The 26060-nt window shown below is 45.6% G+C and overlaps 1 protein-coding gene across 4 annotated transcripts in view; it reads left to right on the forward strand.

Moving 5' to 3' along the window:
• Positions 1 to 26060, forward strand: part of MEIOSIN (meiosis initiator) — a 2162440-nt gene that overhangs the window by 1096741 nt on the left and 1039639 nt on the right. For all 4 annotated transcript variants that reach the window (XM_078660969.1, XM_078660970.1, XM_078660971.1 and 1 more), the window contains exon 6: positions 22026 to 22116. In XM_078660969.1, coding sequence (XP_078517095.1) covers positions 22026 to 22116 — 91 coding nt within the window. The remainder of the gene's footprint in view (positions 1 to 22025; positions 22117 to 26060) is intronic.

The following is a 26060-nucleotide window of genomic DNA, read 5'->3' on the forward strand; positions in this document are numbered from 1 at the left end:
CCTGCCGAATAGGTCGATTACTAGTTTCTCACCGAAATCTTCCATCCGGCCCACACTGGTGGATTCTGCCAGGCCTAGAATTCGCACATTGTTCCTTCTGGAGCGTGCCTCCAAGTCCTCATTCTTTTCGGCTATGACGCGGAGCAGTTTGTCCATATGTGTGAGTTGACTTTTACTGGTCGTGGCGCCATCTTCCAGGTCGGACACTCTGGTTTCGACCTCCTTAATGCGATGATCATGTTTATCTAGCTTGTTGACCATTGCTTCCATCCTTGAATTTATGGTATCCATTTTAGTGTCTATGGAAGTGAGGCTTTGTCTCATGCTCAGTAGCAGCGATTTCCAGTCTTCTTCCACCTCGCCTGCCGCACCCGTGTCCCCACGTTCCACGGATTGTGATTCGGGTGCCTTGCGGGTTTCAAATGGAATCTTAGATTGTTTTGTGTCTGTGCGCCCCATAACAGCAGATTGCCGGCTATGTCACAGAGTGGAGTCAAGCTGAAGAGGAAGGAGTGCAGAATTTAACAGTACTGAAGGGGTCCAGTCGCAACTGTTAGGGTGGGAAATACAGTACTGTGTGGGTGCCTATTTGACCTCAGCAACAGTGTCAATCTACCACGTGGGGGGGCCTCGTACCTTCTTATGCTTCCTTCTAGGTACTATCCGCGGGTTCAGACGCAGCTATCAGCCACCGGTATCGATCCCCCACTATTGTGTAAGTGCCGGTACCTCCAGAGAGCGAAATGGTGTGGCAGGTAGATCAGCACGGCTGCCACTCAGTTAAGGCCAGTAAGTTGCGTGGTTCAGGGGCGGGGTCTCTCACTGTCCCCTGTCGTCGCTGTCATTTGTTCTCCAGAACTATTTGGGGACAGATCAGTGTCCTTTAACACTAGCTGTGTATGGTGGAGGTTACAGCTATTAGTATTGGCAGGGGGTGTTGCAGCCAGGTCCACAAGTGAATAGAGCAGTTAAAATGGCAGGGCTCTGGTGTGGGACTGCCCTGTGTTATTTGTACAAAATGGCGGCCACACCTCCCCCAGGCCGTCCTCAGGCCCGTTAAGATCGTCTGGCGGGGGGGCGCCCCATACCGTCTAGCTCCACGGGGTTCCACCCGCACAGTCCTGTCCCCCGGGGCTTCCGCCGGTAATGCACTCACGTCGCTTGTCCCCCGCTGCGATGGCGTACTGCAGCCCTGCAGCTCCGAGGCGCGCACACTCCCGGACTCCCGCCGAGCTGTCCTCAGGTCTCCGTCGGCCTCCGCAGTCAAGTCTCGGGGGGGGGGGGGGGGGGGGGGGGCACAGCGATCGTTATTGTGAGCACGATCTCTGGTGCCCCGGGGCCACGAGAGCAGCGAGTGTCTCCGCCGCTGCTCACTGTTCAGCCCGCCACTTTCCCCACACCTCCGGCCTTGGGCTGTCCCAGTCACAGTCGCCGCTTACGTGCCTCCGTCGGAGCTCCTCCTTTACCTCTCCCAGCAGCTGTTGTGATTATTCTGCAATCCAGCTTCCTACACTCTTGGGGAGTGCACCGGAGGAATCAGCAGTGCCCGGGGCGTGCAGCGGTGAGTATGAATTACTCTCTACATATGCAAGGATAGCATTAACGGATGATTATCTGCCCAGCCGGGCTGAAGCCTCACAGGTGCGCGGCCATCTTGGTCGTGCGCCACCTAGCGCCCCAGCCGAAGTGAAAGTTGCAGTAAAGTTTACCATCCGCTGTGGGCTGGATACCGCCAACTCACTAGGCAGGACCATTTCCACGTCGGTAGCCCTTCCATGCTATGCCTGGTTGAGGTCGACTGGCTTTAATGGGGATGTCCAATCCACTCTTATGGACATGCCCTTTTATGGCTGTCGCCTATTCGACGACAAGGCAGACAATGTGCTGGAGCGCTTTAAGGAATCTTGGGCTACGGCCAGGTCCTTAGGCATCTCCACCGCCCTCCCTGTGCAGTCTACTTTTTGCCCCTTTCGTGGCTGCGGATGGGGTGCCCCACCATGTCGTGCCCAGAGCCACAGGCCAGCGCAAGCTGTTCAGCCTCCGCGCGGCCGGTGACTTGGGAACCACCGCCATGGTTCAGGGGGCCAGTGGGCGGGCCAGTTCACCACAGCTCCCTCTGCAGCAGCCTCCAAACCCTCCTAGTCGGACCTTTCAGTACCACCAATCGCCAGTGAGTGGCAGGATTCGCCATCACCTCCCCCACTGGCACACCATCACGTCAGACAGGTGGGTTTTGCCGATAGTCCAAAGAGACTACTCCCTCCCCTTCAAGACTACCCCTCCCCTTCAAGACTACCCCTCCATCCATACCACCTCAGTACCATTCCATGTTGGGGATCATCTGACCCTTCTTCAACAGGAAGTTTCGACACTCTTGGCCAAGGGAGCCATCGAGCGAGTTCCTGTCCCAGAAGTAGGTTGTGGTTGCTATTCCCACTACTTTCTGGTGCCCAAGAAGGACAATGACCTGCGTCCTATTGTGGTTCTCAGGAATGTCAACCGCTTACTCCGAAAGGAGAAGTTAAAAATGTTGACGCTAGCTCAGGTCCTTCCTGCCCTCGACCCTGGAGACTGGATGGTAGCACTGGACTTGCAGGACCCCTATCTTCACATCCCCGTTCTGCTGGCCCACTGGCCTTACCTGCGTTTCACGGTAGGCCACAAGCACTTTCAGTTTACCATGCTCCACTATGGCCTTACCAGCGCCCCTCAGGTGTTCAAGAATGTGATGGCGGTGGTCGCAGCTCATCTGCGCAGATCAGGGTTTCCAGTCTTCCCCTATCTCGACGACTGGCTGTTGAAGGTGGGCTCGCCCCAGGCAGTCTTCTACCACCCCCAGACTACGGCCGACCTGCATTCGCTGGGGTTCTCCATCAACGGGCCCAAGTCACACCTGACTCCCTCTCAGAAGCTCTTTTTCATCGAAGCGGTTCTGGACACGACGTAGTTTTGGGTCTATCCTCCCGAACGGTGAGTCCGGGATTTTCGGGCTATGATTCCGAACTTTCAGCCCCTGTCCCGGGTTTCGGTCAGGATGACCCTCAGGCTACTGGGCCTGATGGCCTCCTGCATCCTGCTGGTGGACCATGCCAGATGGCATATGCAGGCTCTGCAGTGGGACCTGAAGTTCCAGTGGGCACAACATCAGGGGAACTTGTCCGATTGCACTGCACATCAATTGCAGTGGTGGCTAACGAACCACTATTGGGTCGACGGCAGATCCCTCTCCCTTCCCCACCCAGAGTTCACAGTGGTGACCGATGCATCACTTCTGGGATGGGGCGGCCGCATGGGGGAGGCAGATATCAGAGGTCTCTGGCGGCGTTCGGGCTCCACATCAACCTTCTGGAGCTTCAGGCAATCCGTCCTGCACTCATAGTATTACTCCCCTCTGTCCGGGGAAGAGTAGTGCAGGTGTTCACGGACAACACCACTGCCATGTGGTACTGCAACAAACAAGGCGGGTTGAGGTCGTGGACCCTATGTCAAGAAGTCCTCCACCTCTGGACATGCCTGGCACATCAGGGCATATCCCTGGTGGAAAAACAACAGTTGATGGACAGAATGCAGAACAATGTCATACATTTACCCCAGTACAGAGATCTGGGCCTAAATCCATTGTTTTTTTGCTCACCATGCCATTCTAGTTTGAACCCAGCCATATGCAAATCAGTCTTGACCCTGTGCCCCATGGGAACAGTCCAGCCTGAACTGCCAAGCCAGGTCCTCCCTGGACTGGACACAAGCATCCTAGGACCGATTTCGGGCTTTCAACCCTCATCAGCCAGGATAGCTTGATTCCAGTGGCATGAAGAGCATGGGACTCGTGTCTGAGCATACCCGTCCCACTCGGGGTGACAAATGCAAAAACAACAGTTGATGGACAGAATGCAGAACAATGTCATACTTTCACCCCAGTATAGAGATCTGGACCTAAATCCATCGTTTTTTTGCTCACCATGCCGTTCCAGTTTGAACCCAGCCATATGCAAATCAGTCTAGACCCTGTGCGCCATGGGAACAGTCCAGCCCGAACTGCCAAGCCAGGTCCTCCCTGGACTGGAAACAAGCATCCTAGGACCGGTTTTGGGCTTTCAGCCCTCATCAGCCAGGATAGCTTGGGTCCCTTGCTCACTACGCCACTGGAGTCAAGCTATCCTGGCTGATGAAGGCTGATAGTCAGAAACCGGTCCTAGGATGCTTGATTCCGGCCCTGGGATGACATGGCTTGGCAGTTCGGTCTGGACTGTTCCCATTAGGCACAGGGTCAAGACTGATTTGCATATGCCCATGTCTGAACTGGGGTGGCTTGGTGAGTAAAATAACGATGGATTAAACCCAGATTTGTGACTGGGGTGAATGTTTTGCCATTGTGCAACATTCCGTCTATCATCTTGTGTGTTTTGCATATCCCTGGTGGTTCAACACCTGGCCAGTCCGCTGAACGCCAGGGCGGACAAACTCAGACGCAGGTGCATGATGGATCACGAATGTCGTCTTCACTTGTAAGTGGTGCACGGTCTCTTTCAACAGAGAGCCTTGGTTGGATATATTTGCCACCAAAGAGAACGTGCAATGTCAGCAATTCTGCACGTTGGAATTTACAAGATGGTACTCGCTAGGTGACGCTTTTCGTCGCAAGTGGAGTTGCTGTCTGTAGGAAGGTGGATACCTGACTATGGTTACCACAGATTTTTTGCCTTGTGTTTAGCTGGTTTTCGACTTAGTTGGCCTAGGATCCTGCTAATCAGGGCCCCAGGCTATCTACTCTCACTGTAAAGTGGACTCCATGTACTCTAGGTACATCTCCAATTGGATGCTGGGTCACCTTATGAGCCCCTATATAGTGTACTATAGGTACCCAGGGCATAGGTGCACCCAAGGCCTACCAGGGGCTGCAGCATGAATTATGCCACCCCTGGCTGGCCATCCAAATTGACACAACTGGCTGATCACTCAGCTGGGGCAAGGTCGTGTAATCATCCCCTGCTTAGATATAGTATTCCTATTTCTACCCTTATATCTAGACTCATATGCACCTATAAGTCACTCCTATGGCAGGCCTTAACAATCCTGGAGGCAGAGTGCTTGGTGTTATGTGAGATGGTGCTCTAGCATGAGCTGAGCCTATTTGCAGCTTTCGGAACCATGTCCTTATAGCTGTTCCTATACTCTTAGGTGCATTGTAATCCTCGCGGTTCAAGCTAACTTTGGTTTGGCTTTATCAAAACATGTTGTTTAAGGTGTCATACGCTTTGGAATACTACCCCCTCACCAGTTCTGGCGACGGGGGTAGCATTCCACCCTTCTAGAGGAAGAAAACATGTTATTCCTACTAATCCCGGTTAAAGTTAACCAGAGCCTCAGCATCACAAAATGGATGCTGCTGCCACAGACACAAGCCTGACCTCCTGCTGCTGGGAGTCCTTCCAGCAAGGGAGGCTTGGACAATAGGTTTCCTGTCTTGGGAGGTGCTAGCACCACCCCAGACAGGCCATAGTGTATTGGGGCAGAGAGGGCTGAATGAAATGAGACACTGCCTGGGGCACACAAGGTGTCCCATGCATAGTCCAGTTCAAACCGGTGCTGGGGCACTCCAGCCCCAGCTCTGGCGCGAAACTGGACAAAGGGAAAGGGGTGTAACCACCCCCTTCCCTGGTCCCACCCATAGGAGGGACCTAGCAGGTAATCCAGCCCCTAAATTTGGTATATAGGTAGGAGCTGAGTCTAGAGACTTTAGATTTATCCTGACTGAAACTTGAAAGGAAACTCTGGACCTTCGACGTTCTACCTGAAGATAGAAGACTGAAGAATCTCCCTTGTGGTCAAGGAGTGACCACCCTGTGTAAGCAGGCACCATCAACCGATCAACGGTTTGCTTTGTCGACGCTCCCGCCGGAGCCCGAGCACAGAGCCTGACAAGACCCGGACTTCCAGACTTCCTTCAGCCCGATCCACAGCCACAGCAAAGCTGAGACCCGTGGAGGCGACACGAGACGTGGGACCGGCCATCTTGGAAAGCCAGCAAATTGCTTTCCGTGCAACTTCTGAGGCACCCTCGAAGTTGTGCATTGGGGATTGAGAAGCCCCAGCCCCGAGCACCATCTGCACCGAAGATCAGCCCTCCACACTCCACGAGTGCCGTGCGGGGCCCTTCTGCATTTTCCTGCTCGACGCGTCTGTCCGGTCACTTGCCCAATGGCTAGTGGCCTCTGTGACGACGAACCTTTGAATTTACACAACTGGTCTGGTTGCTCCAGACTGGCTTCTGCTTCCCTGAAAAGGAGAAGCCCATCAGACCTTGCTGGTCTGATCCGGAAGCCATCTTTGATTCCTGCGTGGGTTGCCTTTGCCAAGGCTTGTTGACTCCAATCCGGAAGCCGACACCGCCAACAGCGAGAGCCTTTGTGGGACAGTCCGTATCCAGCTCCTGGTCGTCGTCGACACCTCCTGGTCCACGTGGCTGTAGAGACAAGCTTCACGACATCACCCGATTGCTTCGCTACATCGCCTGGTTCCTTCCTGGTCACTGACTAGTGACCCAGACTCTGTCCCCTCTGCTTTCAGGTACTCTTCATCCTCGATACGCCCTTGGATCCAACCGGACACTTCCCTCCTGGTCACCTGCAGCATCTTTCTTCACGGCTCCATAGGATTCAGCGACCAAACCCGACACACTTTGACACATATGCACCCGCTTCCTGTGGGTGAAGTAACGCGAGTACTCCTGTGCTCCTGTGGGTATTAACTATCCTAGTGTCTTAGTTTTCAGTAGCTTTCTCCTAGTCCATCCGGAAGTGACCTAAAAGAACTAGTTTCCAATTCTTTCGTTCCCATTCTAACTCTATGGTAACTCGTGTGTGTGTAAAGACACTGCACACGCATCCCGTGGGCCTCCTGCTCCCTATCCTTTGGTAGTACAGCATAGCCTCAGCGATTCTTCAGGCCCTAGGCCTACCCTTTGTTCGTGACGTGGTTCTTATACCACTATTTTAATATATGGTTTGAAGTGCCCCTAGGGCATTACTGTATTTTTGCAACTTATTGTATGATAATTAAGTATCTTGTTATGTGCTTGTGCCTCTGACCTCATAAAGAGTTCAGAGGGTTAATTTAGTAATAAATACATATATATTTTATATATACAACCTGTGTGGTGTCCTTTCATTTGGTATTAAAGGGGTTACATATGGTAAAACAGCTGGCTTCACATGCCCTCTTGAGTTTAGCCTAAGACTGCTTTGTCCATGCTACCACTAGGATAGCTGGTCTATAAGGTTGACTTTACAACCATCACCATAAGGGTTGTTTGGACTGGTGCAAGGTGCTCACTAGAATAGTGAACATCATATACCAGGCCAACTTCTCACACTGTCTTCAATACTCCTTTTCGCCCATACCACTTCTGCCTAGAGTGCTGAAGAAGATTAAGCGCGACCGGGCCTAAGTCATTCTTGTGACTCTGGATTGGGCACGAGGAGTATGGTATCCCGAGTTGCTACACAGGGCCATCTATCCTCCAATCATACTGCCTCTTAGGGAGGATCTTCTGTTGCAGCAGCTAGGGACGGTCCTACACCGAACATGTCCAGCCTCCACCTCCTTGTGTGGCGATTGAGCAGCAGCAGTTGACGTCGCTTGACCTTCCTCCCGAAGCCTGTGATGTTATCTTGGCAGCCTGGGGTCCCTCTAATACACAGCTTTCCAAACTTTTCATGTTGGTGACACACCTTTTTGTGAAAAAAAATTCAGGGACACGGTAACGCGAAGAAGTGCAGCGAGTGAGCCCGAACCACCTATGGTGGGTTCGGGCCCCACAACCCACCCCACAGACACACCACCCCACAGACACACCACCCCACAGACACACACCCACCCCACAACCCCCCCACACAAACCCCCTCACGCACCCCACACACACCACACCCTAGCACTCGGGTTACTATATTTCCTATGGTCGTTATGCTCCAGGTGAAATATATTCCCCTTGTAGGGCTGCCAGAGTCTACCAATATGTGGGTGGTTGAAACGTGTTGAAAATATCCTACTGGACTTGTTTGGAAGGAATTTCTCCGTTATTTTCCTTTACTGAAAAAGTCCACAGAATGTTAGCACAAACTCCTGTGCCAAGGTAAAGCAACAACCAATACTTGCGGACTGCCGCCTGAATTAGAGATAAAGATGTCACCCTGCATATGACCAGAAAAAATGGAGCACTGACGCCTCAAGATCTGAACATCTCCATGTAACCAGATTTTACATTGGTAATCCAGGAGGCAAAGAAAATATTTGCACCTGTCAAAAAGAAACTACAATAGCAGGTAAAATATGCTAAGCCTAGCGTCGCTGCAGTGGAGAAAGCTTTGTGCTGCTCTTTTTTGGCACTGTTCGATCTTGATTCAGCTGACCGCATGTTGATGAATGAGTAATAAGATTAGACAGACCCCTCTCTGAAATGCTGTAATTGTTACATTTTGGTCGATTTGACAAAAGGCTCGGGCGATGAAAGGGTACCACACAACTTGAAGACATATGTCCTACCAGGGGATTTGTTTAAAATGAGAGAGCTAAGCAAAAAAAATGCCTGCATATCACCTTCACCTTGAACAAGAGAACGCAAATACTATTAACTTCGTTTAATGTTGCTGCATGCTCGATTTTCAAGGGTAAGAGCTATTCAGCGTCTGTGACTTTCCGAAAAGTACAATTGGATTTTTTTTACAATAGTTAGGGCTTATTTGCGACTGCTTGTGGTGCTGAAAATACACCAGGCACACCGGATTACCCCCGTTAAAGGCACGCTTGTTGGAAACTCACTGCAGTCACCACTGATTAACTAAATGGTCTGGTAATTCTCCTATATTGCTTTGCATTTAAAATACATTTGAAAGGCGAAATGTAGTGTCCTTTCATATTCTACGCAGAAGTTTAAGGCTGGCTCCGCCCCAAAAAATGTGGCTGATTGAAGGTGGGAAGGCAAGGTGGGAAGGCAAAACAGATCATTGTTCGAGTGGACAAGCATTACGTCACCTACAGCACTCTGCCAAAGAAACTCCAGAGAGCAGAGCAATCTTCGTTCTTTTCAGCTTCAGAGCTGTCCACCTATGGATACTCCTGCATACGAAAGGGCTTCAAGCACCCCCCCCCGTCATCGTGTGTGGCATCCCGGGACCGCTCACAGCCGCACCCGAGCACTTCACAGGTCGTTAAAGACCTGTGCATGTTAATAGAGCTTTGTTATTGTTTGCCGATTACCGGCAATCGTCAGATCGCATCGCGCGACACACCTACATATGGGGCGCGACACAGTAATGTGTCGCGCCACACAGTTTGGAAAGCTGTGCTCTAATAAGACGGTATACGCCTGCAGATGGAACAAATTTGTGGCATGGTGCACAGCAAAGGCTGTGGATCCCCTTTCTGAGGTCCCCTTGTTCCTCCTTTCTTTGGCCCAGCAGGGCTCTGCTCTGGGAACTCTAAAGGGCTACCTCTCAGCCATTTCAGCGTTTCTTAGGCTTCCTGCAGCCTTCTCTTTTCAAGTCCCCTGTTGTAAATCGTTTCCTTAAGGGCATTATTCATCTATTTCCTCCTGTTCCCTTTGTAATGCCCGAGTGGGACTTGAACTTGGTTCTTACATATCTTATGTGCGCTCCCTTTGAGCCGCTGTATTACTGTCCTCTCAGGCTTCTGACGTTAAAAACTGTCTTTCTGGTGGTCATCACCTCTGCTCGCAGGGTGATTGAGCTCCAAGCACTTTCTTTAAAGCCTCCTTTTCTGACTGTTCATCTGGACAAGGTTGTCCTTCGAACTCAACCTTCCTTCCTTCTCAAAGTGGTTACTACACGTTCACAAAACACTACTGCCTGGACAGCCAAGTCCGGAGAGACAGCTTCTTTGGCTGTTCGGTTCTCCAGGACTTCCTGGTGTGAACTTAGTTCACAGACCCACCTCCGGGGTTGGTATTGCTGGAGTATGTATTCTAAGGTAAGGAATCTATAACTAACTGTTTCTTTCAGATGAACAAGTTACTTATCTTCGGTAACGATATATCTGTAGGAAACATAGGTTGGTTATAGATTCCCTACTGCCCCATCCATCCTGGTGCATCTAAGCTAGGAAATGGACTAGTGATGTATCCATGTCGAGCATTTTTTTCCGTATTTTCCCTCTCTCCACCCAGTCAAATGCCGATGTATGGTCCATAAAACCAAGATAGAGGTAACCATTCTTGGCTATTGTTTACTTGCTTATTAACAGGTGGAGGTTGAGACACTGCTCAACAGCTCCCAGGCCCCGCAGGAACCCATACTGTATGTCGGATAACTTCTCACTTTCTGTTACCAATGTCTCCAGGCAATCTAAAATAACCCTGCCCATCAATTTGCATGTATAATCAATGAATGAGATTGGGCGGTAACAACTCGGGTCAGACCTGTCCCTTTTTTTGAAGATGGGTACTATGATAACGGTTGCCCGTGATTTTGGGGAGTCCTGGGTACAGCTTAAAATATTGGTCAGCAGTGGGTGCCAAAGAACGGGATTAGCCCGGAAAATCTCAGCGGGGACGCCATCCGGGCCAGAAGCCTGGTTCTTTACAGTTTGATTTAAGGCTTTTTTAACTTCCTCCAAAGTTGGAGGCGACAGCTCTAGAGTCCCCGGCCCAATTTGTTTATCACTATCATTTGAAATGCAATAGTGCTCGCCCTCATTGCTATATAAGCTAGAGAAATGCTGAACCCAAGCATAGGATGTCATTGTAGCATCAATGCTGCTAATCTGGTGGCTTTGAAAGAAAGTTGAATTGACAGTTTTCCAGAAAAGTCTAAGGTCTTTGTTGAGACTTGTTTCCAAGCCTCTTTTCTTATGGCCATTTTATGTTTCAAGATAACCTGTTTATATTCATTTTGAAAGTGTCTATCCGCTAAGTTATACCGAGGCTTTTCTTTCAGTGCCTTTATGAGGTTACTGTGAGAATGTGAGCAATCACTGTTAAACCATTTATAGGGCTTATGTAGTCTCGATTTCCTGTCCCCAAGTAATACAACATTGATTGTCTCTGTTATTTCAGCAAAAGCCCTTAGCATGGACGATGGATCTATTCTGCTTCCTAGACACGCCAAGATCTGTGCCTTGTTGGCAATCAAAATCTGCTAAAGAACAGAGACCCTTATTTTTATTATAGGATGTGGTTTTTATTTACCCAGGAAAATGACCAATCTGGGTCTTGAGATGATTGGCTAAGGGGAAATGATTGCTAAAACAAACCTTTAAGATGGAAAATGCGCCAAATTATGTGTTCGAGGCATATGAGCTGTAGATCGTTTACTTGTGCATAGATCGCCATCTGGTGTTGGGCTTGGATGTTTGCACTTTGTTTTTGTCTTGGAGGAATTCTTTTGTAGTCACAAGGTAAGTGACTCTTCCTTAGGATGATAGTGCACATGGGCATAGACTCCATCTCCAGATTGTTTTTTCTCCGCCATCGTGTTCGGATGTGAGTTGCTGCGCTCCATGTCGGTGTCGGTCTCGAACCCCCCTTCGACGCGCAATCCCTCTACACTCGACGGTAATGTCTCAATCTCGTTTCCCTTTCGACGCTCAGCTTTAATAACAAACTCCAGCCTCAAGTAGAAAACCTCCCCCAAAACCATTCTGACCAATTCCATGTTCCTTTTTCCTGATGCATTTCTGAAGCCAATTTATGTAATTTGGAAATAGCATTGTACACCCTAGGGGCATTATCAAGAACATACACACAGCAACTACTTCCTATTATGCGACATGCCCCACCCGATCAGCTAGTATCACATCTAAAACCATCCAGTTTTGTAAAGCCGCAATCCTGGTAATTTGGAGCTGCTCTGTAATATTTCCACGGGCTGCCGCTGTCTGATTGGTCACTGCCTCTACCACTCGAGTCATGCGTCTTATTTTCCTGCTGTTTAATACTGGACCAATAAAGAAAAAGAATCCCAAATCGAAGTCAACATACTGCTGTAATGAAGTGTCAGTTTGATCCACCTCATCATCCTCTATAGTTCTTTTAGATCGATTTAGGGATGAGTCATTGAACAATCGTCGATCCTTGTGATAGGATGCAGGGGCCACGAACCCAGGAGGAAGCAGGAAGGACACATAGCATATTCCAGACCATCCACTTGGCAAGTGAAAATAGCTTTTATTTCCACAAATAAAATAAGTGTTATGAGATGCTAGAAAATTGTTTGCTTCTGTTATGTTTAGTACTGTAATGCAATCACTTTCCCCACAGGGGTACCGCAGACACTGCTTATTCAGAGGGAGGCTCGTTCTCTCGTAACAGCAATGGCAGGAGGTCCATTCCCCTTAGCTGTTTGAATGTTGGGAAAGACGTACCCTGTGGTGGAATTTCCTTTGCTGTATTCCTCCATTTCCCATATGGTTCTATTAGCTTGTGGGGTGCCGTCATCATTGGGGTAACATACTTTATTCAGTTGTGCATTAAGTCCCCCCACATCAGCTGTGGTAACATTGTTAACCTCAGAGGCCCACAAAAGTTCAAACCAGGCCCTTCAGGAACCATCATGGGATAATGGTAAGGGAATGAGGGGTGTTCCTCCCTTCCTCTGGTGGGCTGGCAACATTCCACATACCCAGCTATTGGTAGTATTTGTAGCATTATGAGTATGATGTAATATCCGTATGAAAGTGTTATTTTTTTACGACGATCGATGCTTCTTCTCATGATAAGGAAGGGTGAAGTAATAATGTTCCGAGGGGACAGGAGTGGTTGTAGCAGACAGTAAGTTTCGAGCTGGAATTACCTCCTCCACTGTCCATAATGCTGCTGCCATGCTGCTGCCCGTATCACTAACAGAATGATCAGGGCCATCATGCACATAGTCTTGTCCTTCGATACCAATTTATGCATCCTCCTTAACAATACTAGTACAACCACAGGTCGGAGAGAGACACAGGTATCACTGAGCACGTATCACAACCCTCACTGAACCTAGTTCAGCTGATTCTGCGATCCCACCGTTCCACAACCAAACCGTCCCACTAATTTGGAGCAGGTCCTCCGGTATCTCCATCTGCTCCTTCCCTTCCTTGGTCATAGATTGTACCTTGTTATCGCAGGCGTAGTCTGATCAGGAAAGCAGTGTTCTTCTGGGTTTGCAATATCTCCTTGGAATCATTTCTACCTTCGGGTTGGAGGACAGTTGCTGGTATCCTCTTGCAATGGGAGGCGTGGATACAGTTCTTCCTATTGGTGACACGGACAGTGGTCCGAGTTGCAAGCAGAACTTGTTCAGGGCTCTTCCAGCGGGTTCCAAGTTCTTGGAGTGTCGGAAATTCTTCGTTAACACGAAATCGCCAGTCTGGAGACAGTGGGCTAAACCTTATGAATTGTTAGGTATGGCTTCATGTACCACCTGCTGATGAATTAGAGACAATTTTTTAGTTAAGATTTTTAAATAATCACTAAGGACTGGGTACTGTATTTCTTTTATTGCATTTGATCTTGGGGGTCCTCACACATTCATAGGCCTTCCGAACACCACCTTATAAGAGGAGAGGTCAGTCTTACTGTGTGGGATGGAACAAACCGATAATAGGGCTAGGGGCAAAGCAGCTGGCCATTTGAGGCCCGTTGTTGCCTGTATTTTAGCAAGTTTAAGTTTCAGTGTGGCATTGTATCGTTCTACAAGTCCCGCTGCCTGAGGGTAATTGGCACCATGAAACTTCTGTTTTATCCCTAGACCTTTTATTAGGTACTCTATTATCTGACCAGTGAAGTGAGGGCCATTATCACTCCATAGGACCCTACAAGCTCCAAATCGAGGTAAGAACTCTTTCAACAAATTTTGGCCTTGGTCAAAGCAGTATTATCTTTGGTTGATAGGCCTCTACCCACTTGCTAAATGAACAAACCACTACTAAAGCATACTTCAAGTTGTTACAAAGTTCCATCTGGATATAATCCATTTGGAGTGCTGCAAAAGGTACCTAGTATATATTATGGTGGTCCCAATGCAATAGCGACATTAGTGTCAGTGGGGGAGCAACATTTCAAAACAACATTGGAAAATGGGCAAACATGAAAGAAAATTTGTAGTTTCAATGTTATTTATTCGCACTGAAACTCAGCGTCTGTTCATTGGACAGATTTAGAATTACATATAAGTATGTCAAAATTCAATATGACAGTGCCCAAAGGGAGAGAAAGGGGAAACGGTTGTGATTCAGGTGTTGTAGTAAGATAAAGTAGATAATAGTGACATAAAATCACAGGCAGTCCTGGCACATATTCCTCATATGCCGAATAGACAGGTACATATTCATCAGGGTACACAGTGTATATACAAAATTGCCATGTAGCACAAGCTTTCACAGTACAGTCATTACTGTTGAATGGACTGGCAAATGTTCAAGTGTCGACGTTTTGACCCCATTGGTTGTGTAGGTGTTTCGGACCTTACTTGCGGGGTCTTCCCCAGGACAGGTGAAAAGTGGTGTGCGGTGAAGGGGCACCTAAAAAGAGAAAGGATGGTGTGTCACATCCTTGCTAAAGCTAGAGATCATTTAAAATAATCCCAAAAGGCTCGGGCTTGGTTAGTATAGTTACCGTGAATGTAAAGGCGGGGGCTCTCACTAGTCAATGGTAGAGGCACAAGGGGCTCCGTGACTCCCAAAGAAAAACAAAAGTAGGAGTGAGAAGACACCTGTAGGGAGAAGGTGGCCATCAGCCAAAGTGATGGCAATTACTTTAACAAGTGTGATGATCGGAGCCACAAAGGCTTTTCACTTACTCGAAATTAATTGGCAGAGTGAATTGTCCCATCAAGGAAAGGAATCCATCCATCGTTTGTCGGGTTGCGAAATCCCTAATAATTTGAACAATGTCTGGTACCCCGAATCAATCAAGGGAAGGCAGTGGATTCAATCTAGGAGGAGAAGAAATAACCAGCTAATATATGTGTTCCAGCAGACTATGCTCATATTTGACGAAGGAGCCGGCATGTGGTGGCACCTAAAACATGCATGCCATGTGCACTGGTGAACTATTAATGTAGTTATTTTAAAGAGCTTACGGGTGTCTGTAGCGTGAATGGATGCAGTAGAAGGCTCGGTCAAGCGGTGTGGCAAAAAGTGTGCATTAGCATTGTTCACACGGCGAGAAATCAATTTTGTAATGGCATCGGTTGAAGTGAAAACCGATGCAACGTGGTATATAATACCGGCGCTCACGACCCTAATGAGCAGGTTAAATCAATGATTATGTAGTTGTTAAACAAAAGGACCGATATTAAGGAGACTGGAAATGAGCGCGAGGAGCCTGATTGTGAAGCGGTACCATAAATAGCCAATATCGCGGCGGGTACACAACTCTGCAACTGCAATACAATGCGCGGTATGGTTGCCAATATTGAACTGGCATGCATTATAAAATGTGCAAATAAACGTGAAACCAACCATGCACTAACAATTCTAGGCGGCTCACCAACCAAAATGTACGCGGGAGACCTGTTTGTATAGCGGTACATTAGGATAGCCATGCTGCTTACTCGTATTAGGTAATGAATGGGAGGCGAAAAAATACTCTGCTGCAATTATACGGGCCAGCCCACGGAAAATCCTAAATGCAATGTGGATTGATGAAGTGTGAATATAAACCGTACATGGCTCTAAGCAAAACTCGATTATGGCAAGTAAATGCTACAGTGACAAGCTGGATTATGGCAAGTAAATGCTACAGTGACAAGCATATAATGATTCTCGGGTGTGTGGTATTCTAGGCATCATAGATAAATAATTTGGGGTAACACACAGTATTAAAGATTAAGAAAGCAAATACTATATATTGTGGCAATCTGGGCATCAATTATACAGATCATTTGGAGTATTACAAAGTAGTGGAAATTAGAAACGAGATTGCTAATCATTATGGGTAACGCCTTATCCCAACAGATATAGGTCTGGTTCATGCAAGTCTGTGGTAGCCTTTGATTAGAAAGGGGTCTTTTGTTAATCGTCCTGTTTGCCAAAAATGTAACATTATCATTGAATAGAGAAATTGTACACTTATGAAAATAAGCTGTCATGGGAATAAGGAAACAGATGTAGCAGCGGTGGTTCGTACAACATATATGTTGAGACACTATAGCAGAGAAATTGTACATTAAGAAAAACGCCTGTGGTGGAATTCAGGGAACATTGGAACAAAATACCACATATATGTAGGAACAATAGTTGTACAGCCCGAGCTTATTAGGGTCAGTGGGAGTACAGGGATGCTGTACTAAAAGCAGGGAGGAAGCTGATTGAGTGGGTGTAACGTTCTGTAATCAAACAGTCTAGTTGGGCATTACTGGTGTCTAATTCATTGAGCCCATTGGCGATTGTGTCCAAGCGTACCATCCATTTTGTTTCTCTCATATTCAAGATGGAGCCAATGTCTCCACCTCTGGGGCCAAGTTCCGCTTTTTCTAACACCAGCCATTTTATTTGATCTGGATTGTGGCCCTGGGTAGCGAAATGTTCAACAAGGGGGGCCCCCTGGACCTGGCATCTTATTCTGCTTTGGTGTTGAAGTATTCTCATTTTGGCCTCCTGCTGAGTTTGGCCTACGTACAGTAATCCACAAGGGCATATAATGCTGTAAATCACATTCATGAAATTACAGTTCATAAAAACTTGAAGGGCAATGGTATGTTGCTTATATGTGAAGTTCTTAGTCTCTTCAGGATAAAAGGCTGAGTTGATTTAACGGGATTGCACACAAGTGTCTTTTCTAAATGTATTTATTGTTTATATTCACTTTAAAAAACCTATGTAAGCGAGCCACATAATGTATTACATTCACCATATACTATTAAAACAAAATAAAAAGGAGGAAAGACATCAAAACTGTAAGTCAAATACAATAAATAATGTTAAAAACTAAATGCAGCAGCACAAGTCTTGAAAAAGTACATTCAGTGACCGATTAGTTAATCTCACTCCTGTAACGCCCACTGCTTCTCTATTCACACAATTAGCCCATTTCTGATACTGTGTTCGAAAAACAACACGTAATAACAGCAGTACGACTAGCCGCATATGTTAAACGGGCCTCAGGCAATTTGTTGATAAATAATACACAAGGGCAGCGTGGCCGCCTTGTTAAAACATGAAGAGTGTTCGGCGCCTGTTTGTGTTAAAGGTGGAGAGAACAGCTGGTTTGCCTCCCTGCCAGGTACGGAGTTTCATATGTATTCATCAAACTTCTTTTCGGAAAGGACTCTGGAATCAATTAATGGATTAAACCAAGCTCGGCAAGATTCCAACCCAAGGCCACAAATGAAACTCTCTTACTCACTTGACTTTAATAGGAAGAATAACCAGCGGTGGCGTGGTCAGAAAGGAAACGGCTGCCATTGTCCCGCTGCCTCGAAAGTGAAAGTGGGCATGACCGCTGGATGAAGCACGTCGTTGTGCTTGAGTTCAGAGAAACTCAATAAAGAAAATAGAACAGGTTCGGTGCAACAATCAAGTAAAGGGGCCCGTAGCCATGGGAGGAATCAAATGACGACATGGAGGGACTAAAAAGCCTCATAATCATTCAGAAGACAGCATTTAGAAGGACAAATACACAAGCCAATTAAAATTATGGGCGGGGATTCTCTCCGTACTGAACTAACCCAGATCAGCCCCAGGACAGCGCTTACGCGCTGGCTCCGGGCTCGACCTAAAAAGCAGGTGCTGAGACGGGTCCCTTTCGAGATCTCTATTGTTGCCCTCACTCACGAGTGAAAAAAAAAATCTTAACTTGGCAGCAGTACTACCTTTCACTGCCCTTGATGTATCTTTAAAGGGACTCATTACAGTTCTTTCCTAGTCTCATCATTTCAGTTCTGAATCATTTTACCTATTTTATACAAAGATGCAATAGTTGTTGCCTACTTATCTTATGCAACATACAACTATTGACACAGTCAATAGTCCTGGCTTGCCCTAGGTATAATTGTACTTGTATTATATATGTGGATGCAATGACAGAAGCAGCAAAATACCAGCTGGGTGGCACATAATGCTAGGCGGAGATTTCTAACGTAAGTGTTTTAAGCCACGCCCTTAATAATATCGACCAAGCCCCTTTCAGAGAGATTCCCCCAGTTTTTTCATCCCACTTAAAGCCCTGGTGGCAGCAGTGCAGAAGCTTCTTTGATGCTGCTAAGTCCTTCACGTCACTGAGTTAGTGGGAGAGCGTTCTAATGTTATTCCAGTGCACGATAGGGGCCTCTTCTAATCTTGCACAATCTACTAGCAATCTGGGGATCAATAAAGATGTTCAGAGCAATCCCTTGCAATGCCTCCGGTGAATAACTGCCTCTAAACTGCGGAAGCACAGAATGACACCTGCAAAGGGTTAATGAATTGATAAAAATCACATACACAATCAATTAAATGAATACAGTAGAAAGAGATAAGACCTGAAAGAATCGGCGGTATAAGTTGGCTGCTATGACTGCTTTAATCAAGGAAAAACCATTCCCAAATCAAACCTACAGTCGCTAAAAATACATTTCACTGAAAATATGTCCATCTGTGTGTCAGAAGAAAAAACAATGTTTAAAGTAAAAGATTTTCTTCCACTTGCTTATCAAGTTTCTTGTTTTCTCTAATATGCTACATGTTCTTATTGTAATAGTCTCACTCACTAATGTATGCGTTGTATCTAGAAATAATAATTTTATGCATTCTGAATTCAAAGTTTGAACATTGCACCTTGAGAAAATGGTATCACGCACTCACTGTTAAATTAAATGGTTTATTTAACACCATCTATATGTAGATATATAGATTTGTGTGTGTGTGCAGGCACATTTTCAGTGTAAAAATGTCACAATAATTAGCGGTGTCAGTACTTGTATTTTTTGGTACGGGAAAGGCAAAGCTTATGTTATGTGGTTTTGTATGGTGCTTACTTCCATGAGGGAAGACACCACAGCAGGCCCAGGGTGCCACCCAGGGCTTTAACTGGGCCGAGGCTTGCCGAGGCTCAGCACCGACAGTACTAAAAATCAGGTGCCGAGATGGGTCCCTATCAGGCTCTCCACTTTTGCCCTCACCGTCAGGATGAAAAAAAAATCTTAACTCTGTAGCAGTACCACCCTTCACTGCCTTCAAGGTAAGTTCAAAGATACTTGTTATAGTTTTTTCACAATCCCACCATTTCAGAACTGAAGCCCGTTCAATCAATGTTATATACGACAAAGCCATAGTTGTTGCTTATTCATGTTATGCCACTACCACCCATTGACAAAGCCAATAGTAATGACTTGTTGTGGGTGTAATGTTACTTGCTGTATTATATAGCTGAATGTAATGACAGAAGTAGCAAAATACCAGCGGGCCAGCACACTAAGTTTAGCACAGATTTTCGACGTAGGTGCTTTTAAGCCACTCCCTGAATTACATCGGTAACACCCCTTTGAGTGAACACCCCAGTTTTTTTTTATCCCAATCAAAGCTGTGGCACCACCCCATTTACTTATGCACGAACAAACCACGTCAGAAACTCCCCACCAGAAAAAAAAAATTCTGCAGAGTATTGTAATTATTTATGGGTGTGTGGAACTGCTGAACTATATTAAGTTTTCCATTGAAGAATGGAGAATAACAGCAAGAACTGATGATTGCGCACCGATTCCCCCATGTTATCCCTCATGCCACTGCTTTTTGTCTGTACTTATTTTGCCATTTTTCCTGGCAAAATGTTTAGGAAAAATTGACCTGTGGTCTTTCCCCCAACTTCTAATCCAAAGTCTGTGGGTAAATCCGGCCGAATCAGGATTTCCCCGATACTCATAATTGAAGTCTGGTTGCAAAACAACAGCATCAAATGCCTCCTCGGTGAATGGGAGTGCCTCACAAGCAAACTAGATTTTACCTAGAGCACTAAAAACCCAGGCACAGTCCATATGTCCTTGATTTTACCTAATATGCTAACTTACCGCTATGACTATCAGCAATACTTTGGGGAAGCTGGCAAACAAAGTTGATTCTACCTGTTTCCCTGCTTCAGACAATGCTATTTGCAGAACTTTGAGAGGTGTTGTTCTTCTGCTTTATAATGTTCTCTGGGCTCTCAGCCCTTCATTTGCTTACAAGTGTTGGCATCACGTGTCACCGGACCATTTCTGGTACTGTGTTGAAAAACAACACGTAATAACAGCAGTGCGGCCAGCCGCCATGTTAAAAGGGCATCTGGCTATTTTTTGTTAAATAATACACAAGGGCAGGGCAGCCACCTTGTTAAAACATGAAGCGTGTTCTGCGCCTTTTTATGTTAAAAGTGGAGTGAACAACAGGTTAGCCTCCCCGCGAGGTAGGGCGTTTCATATTTATTCATCAAGCCTATTTCTGGAAAGGACTCTGGAATCAATTAATGGATTAAACCGATCTCGGCAAGATTCCAACCCAAGACCACAAATGAAACTCTTACTCATGTGATCTTTAATAAGAAGAAAAACCAGCGGTGGCGAGGTCGAAAAGGAAACGGCCGCCTTTGTCCTGCTGCCTCAAAAGTGAAAGTGGGCGTGGCCGCTGAATGATGCACGTTGTTGTGCTCGATTTCGGGGAAACTCAATGACGAAAATAGAACAGGTCCAGGTCAACAACCAAGTAAAGGGGCCAGTAGCCATGGGAGGAATGCAATGACGACATGGAGGTACTAAGGAGGGACTAACAAGCCTCATAATCAATCAGAAGACAGCATTTAGAAGACAATCACACAAGCCAATGAAAATTATGGGCAGGGTGGTGGGCGGTGCTTCCCTCACGTACTGAGTTACTCCAGATCAACCCCAGAGCAGCGCTTGCACGCTGGCTCTGGGTTCAACCTGAAAATCCCCCCAAAAAGCAATTAGAATGTGCCAGCAAGGTAAATACATCAAAGAGCACACTTTAGATCTAGATTAACAATCAGAATTATTGAGCTCCATCACCAAACACAAATGGGACAATATAACCATCCATGAAACGCCAAAGCTTTGATGGACAGCATATCTATGCAAAAGAAAAGCATTCAAATGTATGATAACTAATAGCTGAAGTATACTGACCCAAAGTCCACTCTCCCTCCCTCTCTGTAGTTCCTATTTATCTTTTTTGATGACTAGATAAGATGCGAGCTAGACCTAAAAAATAACTGGGGGTTCACATGCTGAAAATATACGTGGGGAAGAGTAACGCGCATGGTTGTATATGTAATATGGTGTTCTTGCATACAGCAAAACAGGGGCTGTTCTCTAATACATATCCCATTGTCATGTAAAGAGGTGAGAAAGAGTATAGCCGTGAGTAACATGTTATTTGTAAAGTGAAGGTTAGCTTTCACTATACTTTAAAGATTGCTGTACTTCCAAGCAAGCTCTTAGAGATGCTTGCTGAATAGTTGAGATACTTGCTGAACCAAATGTTGAGACATTTGGCTGTTATTTTCCAAAGTTTTAAGCGGTTATGTGTCTTGCAAATGACTCCTCGATTTGGACCACCTTCCACACATTAGAACGTTACACATGGACTACCTGCCAGATATTCAAGGTTCGACCTATGTATCGGTCATGTCTAACAGTCAGAGCGGTCGACCTCGAAGCTGGGAAACCGGGTTCAAGTCTCAATAGGGACACTCAACATCCTGTGATTCTGGGAGCAATCACTTTATCTCCCCTTGCCTCACAAAATGAATGTGTCCGTCTATAATGCAACTGGTACTCATGTAAAGAGGTCTGATACCTTCGGTCGAGTTTGTGCTATATAAAACACCCCCCCCCCAAAACAAACTGTGTATATACAGTTAGACGTAATATCCACTGTGGTTGCAGTTCCCCGTTATTTCTAGAAATAACACATCAGAAGTTTAGTGAAAACAGATTTTCAATTCTTTAAATGTGACTGATTCTAATAAATATTGTTATTTTATCTAGAGATAGTGAATCATATGTAATTAAAATGATGTAGATAACGACGAAGTAATAACCAATATCTTGCACCAACAGGAAACTGCACCAAACTATTTCAAAATGGAAGTCAAGAAGAAGACACATGCTCAGCCTGTGATGACTGCGGATCGCAGCTTCTTCTACTAAGGTTAGACTAGCAAGTGTGTGTGTGAGGCAATTAGAAGAGAGCAAGATTAGTTATATAGGATGTAGTCCTATATGGATCTATACCTTACTCTTCCTGTTAGGGACCTTGTGTAGATTCACATAATTTTACTTATTCCTACCATAAGAGCCAGCTCCACCACTCATGCAGATTGCTTACACAGACCCACCCTTGTCTCTTGAGTGTGTGACCATCCTTGCCTGTCCCCTTGCTACTGCCCATTATTAGGGATCAGTACCTGCTACTTTCCCACTGAGCATCTCCCTACCAGCCTTCATGTTATTCACTTTTAAATATTTGCTGCCTTTATAGTCTATTCTCTTCTTTCTGGTTGGATTACTGATGCCAAAAACATGAATCCATAACAATTGTGTTGCTGGCTGTTTGCAGATGACCTGTACAAACAATACATCACTTGGTTGGGGAGCATCAAATAGGTTCACCCCTGTGATATGTGTGTTTGGTATGTTGTCACAACAGAATAGCTTAGTTTGTGCTGGTGTTTGCCAGTACTCAACACCGGCACTTAATTTGTATCACCAGCACATATTTATGACAATGCACCATATGATGACGCTGTCAGTCTATTTTGTTTAGTTCAAAGTATTTTATTACATTTTGCAGATGGAGGTAGACATTGCTAAACAAAATAAATACACAGTAGGCGAGGATGGATACAACAAAGGGAGCTGTTTTAAAAAACAAAGCACAGACAAAGTGTTTGCCAATTCAATGTACAGTTTCAAAATGAAAAATACCAAGGTGCTCAGGTCATTCTTGCAGCTTTGGTGACCAGGTGTATTTCAAAATGTCACATTTGTAGGACTGTAATGGCTAATTAGGTTTTGTTGGTACTAGTATTTGGGAACGCTGGAAGGGACAGTAGGAGGTGCAAACTGCAGTGGCCCCTTATTGTTTTATAAATTAAGCACTGAATCAGAACTATTTAGTATGCATGCATGGATGTAGTTACAAAGGTGAATCTATCTCACAGGAGACTTTGAAATGTACCTTGGGTAAGGAGGCAAGAGGTAAGTGTGGACTCTGAAGCAAAGCCTGGTTCAGTGAACTTCCTTTATTAATGAGGTATTGAAGACCCTAGTCATTTAATCTAATCCTCCCTTGAGGAAGTCAGTCTCCCTGACTCTATGCAATTGATCTGAGTAACCCTGGAGGCTGTTAAAGTTCATGGCTGTACAACTGTGTTTCCTTTGGTCTCTAGCTACCTGTTCCAGCCATTCCAAACAGTCTTCTTTTGCATTTGAACATTAGCACACTGTCTCAATTCGTAAATGTCACTCCCTATGTAGGGGGAGGTGGAAGAAGGGGCCAGTGGGCAACAACCATAGTGGCTGAAGTTGTTTGCCACTGGTCTCCTGGAGTGCATCTTACTACAGTTTTGCACATTGTGGTAGGTACACCCTTTCCACACTTGACCATCAAAAACTAATAAGCTTCTATATTTTTTTCAAAAGTGTCTTATGCAGATGTTTGCATATCAGTTAACTCAGTTCATTTTTCTTGCACAGAGGGAATAGAGATTGGCAAAGACTGATTCAAAGGGGGATATGCCCTTCTGATGACCATATATGCAAAAGAAAGATGGCATCAAAATGGATGAATGGTCCGTTTTAGATTTACCTTTACTAACCATGTTGTTTCTCTCCAGTCACCTTCATATTCCTAGGCTTTACTGTTCATTATATTGATTCAATTTTTCAGTCTTTTTATATCTGTACCTAACTCTATACACAAAAAAGACCATATTTTCAAATGAACTGGACAACTTGTGGCTTATTGCCTCAACTGATATGCTGGTAAATACAGAGCTCTTTCTTGAAACAACAAATCCATCCCATTAGTTTCAAGTTCAAGTTTATTTGTTCACGTGTTTAGTCTTTTAAAACCAATATACATACATTTGAATATGAAAATGTAAACTTAGACAATTATTCAAAATAGAGTCTATTTAAAGTACATAGTGTGTCAGGCATGTCTCTCCTGTGACAGCGCATTGTTAATCGATGTCTTCACAAGTTTCAAAACTTTACGAGTAGTAAATGCCCTTTGTGAATACCGAACGTCATAAAGCTAGACTTTCATCTAACTTTACCTTTGTGAATTGGGCCCATTCAGTTTTTCCAGTCATTTTGTTGTATGAAATGGCTCTGACACTAAAATTATTTGGCAATAGAGATTTTTTTTTAGGAGTAACGTGAGGCTTTTATGCTCTTTCAAAGTTCATATTTCACACTTATTTGTGTTGTGACATCACACCAAAAACCATAATAAACCCATTGTAAAGTGTGAAAACATTGAGACTTGCAGTTCACTTTTTAATGAATGAAATAGGTCTATTGTGAATAGAGTGCAAATATACTGTCAAGTATGGCCTGGCTCGGGTGGGGTTCACCCTTCAAGGTAAGGACTCCGAGGTTGTTGATTGATGTAGTTGTACCTATTAAATGTCTTTAAAACTGCTATATTGAGAAGACAGATTTTCCTTTATAGCTAATAGTAATCCTTGAATTTCTTCTTTGTGAAAGTACTAGTGCCTTGTGCAAACTAAGATCTTTAAGGTTGACCTTACTAAGGTGGCTTGAACATTACCGAGATGCAAATGATGTTGAGTGTTCTTAAGTGATCAGTTTTACCTTGTGATCGTTTTATGTATTTATTTATTTATTTATTTAGTGTATTTTAATATCGCGCACAGCTACCCCAACGGGGTGGCCCGGCGCTTTTGTGTAACTTCATACTGCATAGGGTGGTAATTAGGAGAATGACGGTCAACAGAACAGGTAGGTTTTTAGGGCTCTCCGGAAAGGTTGTGTTATTAATCCTTTGCTTGTTCTATTTCTTTTAGATTCAGATTTTAAAATGTTACCACCCCCCCTGCAGACCCTAGGGTGCACATAGCGATTAACGGCGGAGTCTCAGAACAATTCACCCTACAGCGTGGGACAAGACAGGGCTGCCCCCTGTCCCCCGCGCTTTTCCTGCTGGCTCTCGAGCCTCTGATCACAGACATCCTAGCCAATAGAGACGTGACGCGGGTCAATATAAACGGGGCGACTGCCAAAATAGCCGCTTATGCGGACGACATACTCATAATCACAGAGGACCCCATATCATTCATACCTGCCCTCACAGAATCCATCGGTAAATATTCTGCCCACTCAGGATACAAACTCAACAGAGATAAATCGGACTGCATGCCACTCAACATCCACACCACCAGAGAGGTGGTTGACAACTCAGGGCATGGCAACCGGGGTTAATCAAGTACCTAGGAATTCAATTCGGCAAAAACCTCGATTCCACTCTTGAACAAAATGAGAAGCTGACCTTAGGGAAAATAAAAAAGCTCCTGTAGGCATGGTCCCCCAAGTTTGTGTCCTGGTGGGGGAGAGTAGACACAATTAAGATGATGATCACCCCGGTGATCAACTACCTCACGGGAATGATCCTGCTCACACTAACAGATGACTTCCACCGCAAGACTGACAAATTGCTAAAAAAGTTCCTCTGGCAAGATAAAACACCTAGAATAAGCCTTATAAAATTGAGACTAAATAAGAACCTAGGAGGCCTAACCCTGGCAGATTACAGAACGTTCCAGACGGCATCTATAGCAAGACAGGGAATGTACTGGGTCACAACCAACCCAAACTACACGCCAGTGTGGCTCAAGATAGAGAAAGCCATACTTAAAAACCTTGAACCGCTAGCACTACTTACCATCAACAAACAATCACAAAACATGAGCCTTATACTCAAAAACACCAGACTAGCCCTCCTTAGGGTGGACAAGAAACTACAGCACAGCATCAAAAACTCAAAGTGGGAATCGCTGTGGGGAAACCCAAAGATAAAATACAGAGGAAAACCCCTAACCATAGACACAGGGCCAAAAACAGGACTCT

This window comes from Lissotriton helveticus, chromosome 9, assembly GCF_964261635.1.
Source record: "Lissotriton helveticus chromosome 9, aLisHel1.1, whole genome shotgun sequence".
Lineage (NCBI taxonomy): Eukaryota > Metazoa > Chordata > Amphibia > Caudata > Salamandridae > Lissotriton > Lissotriton helveticus.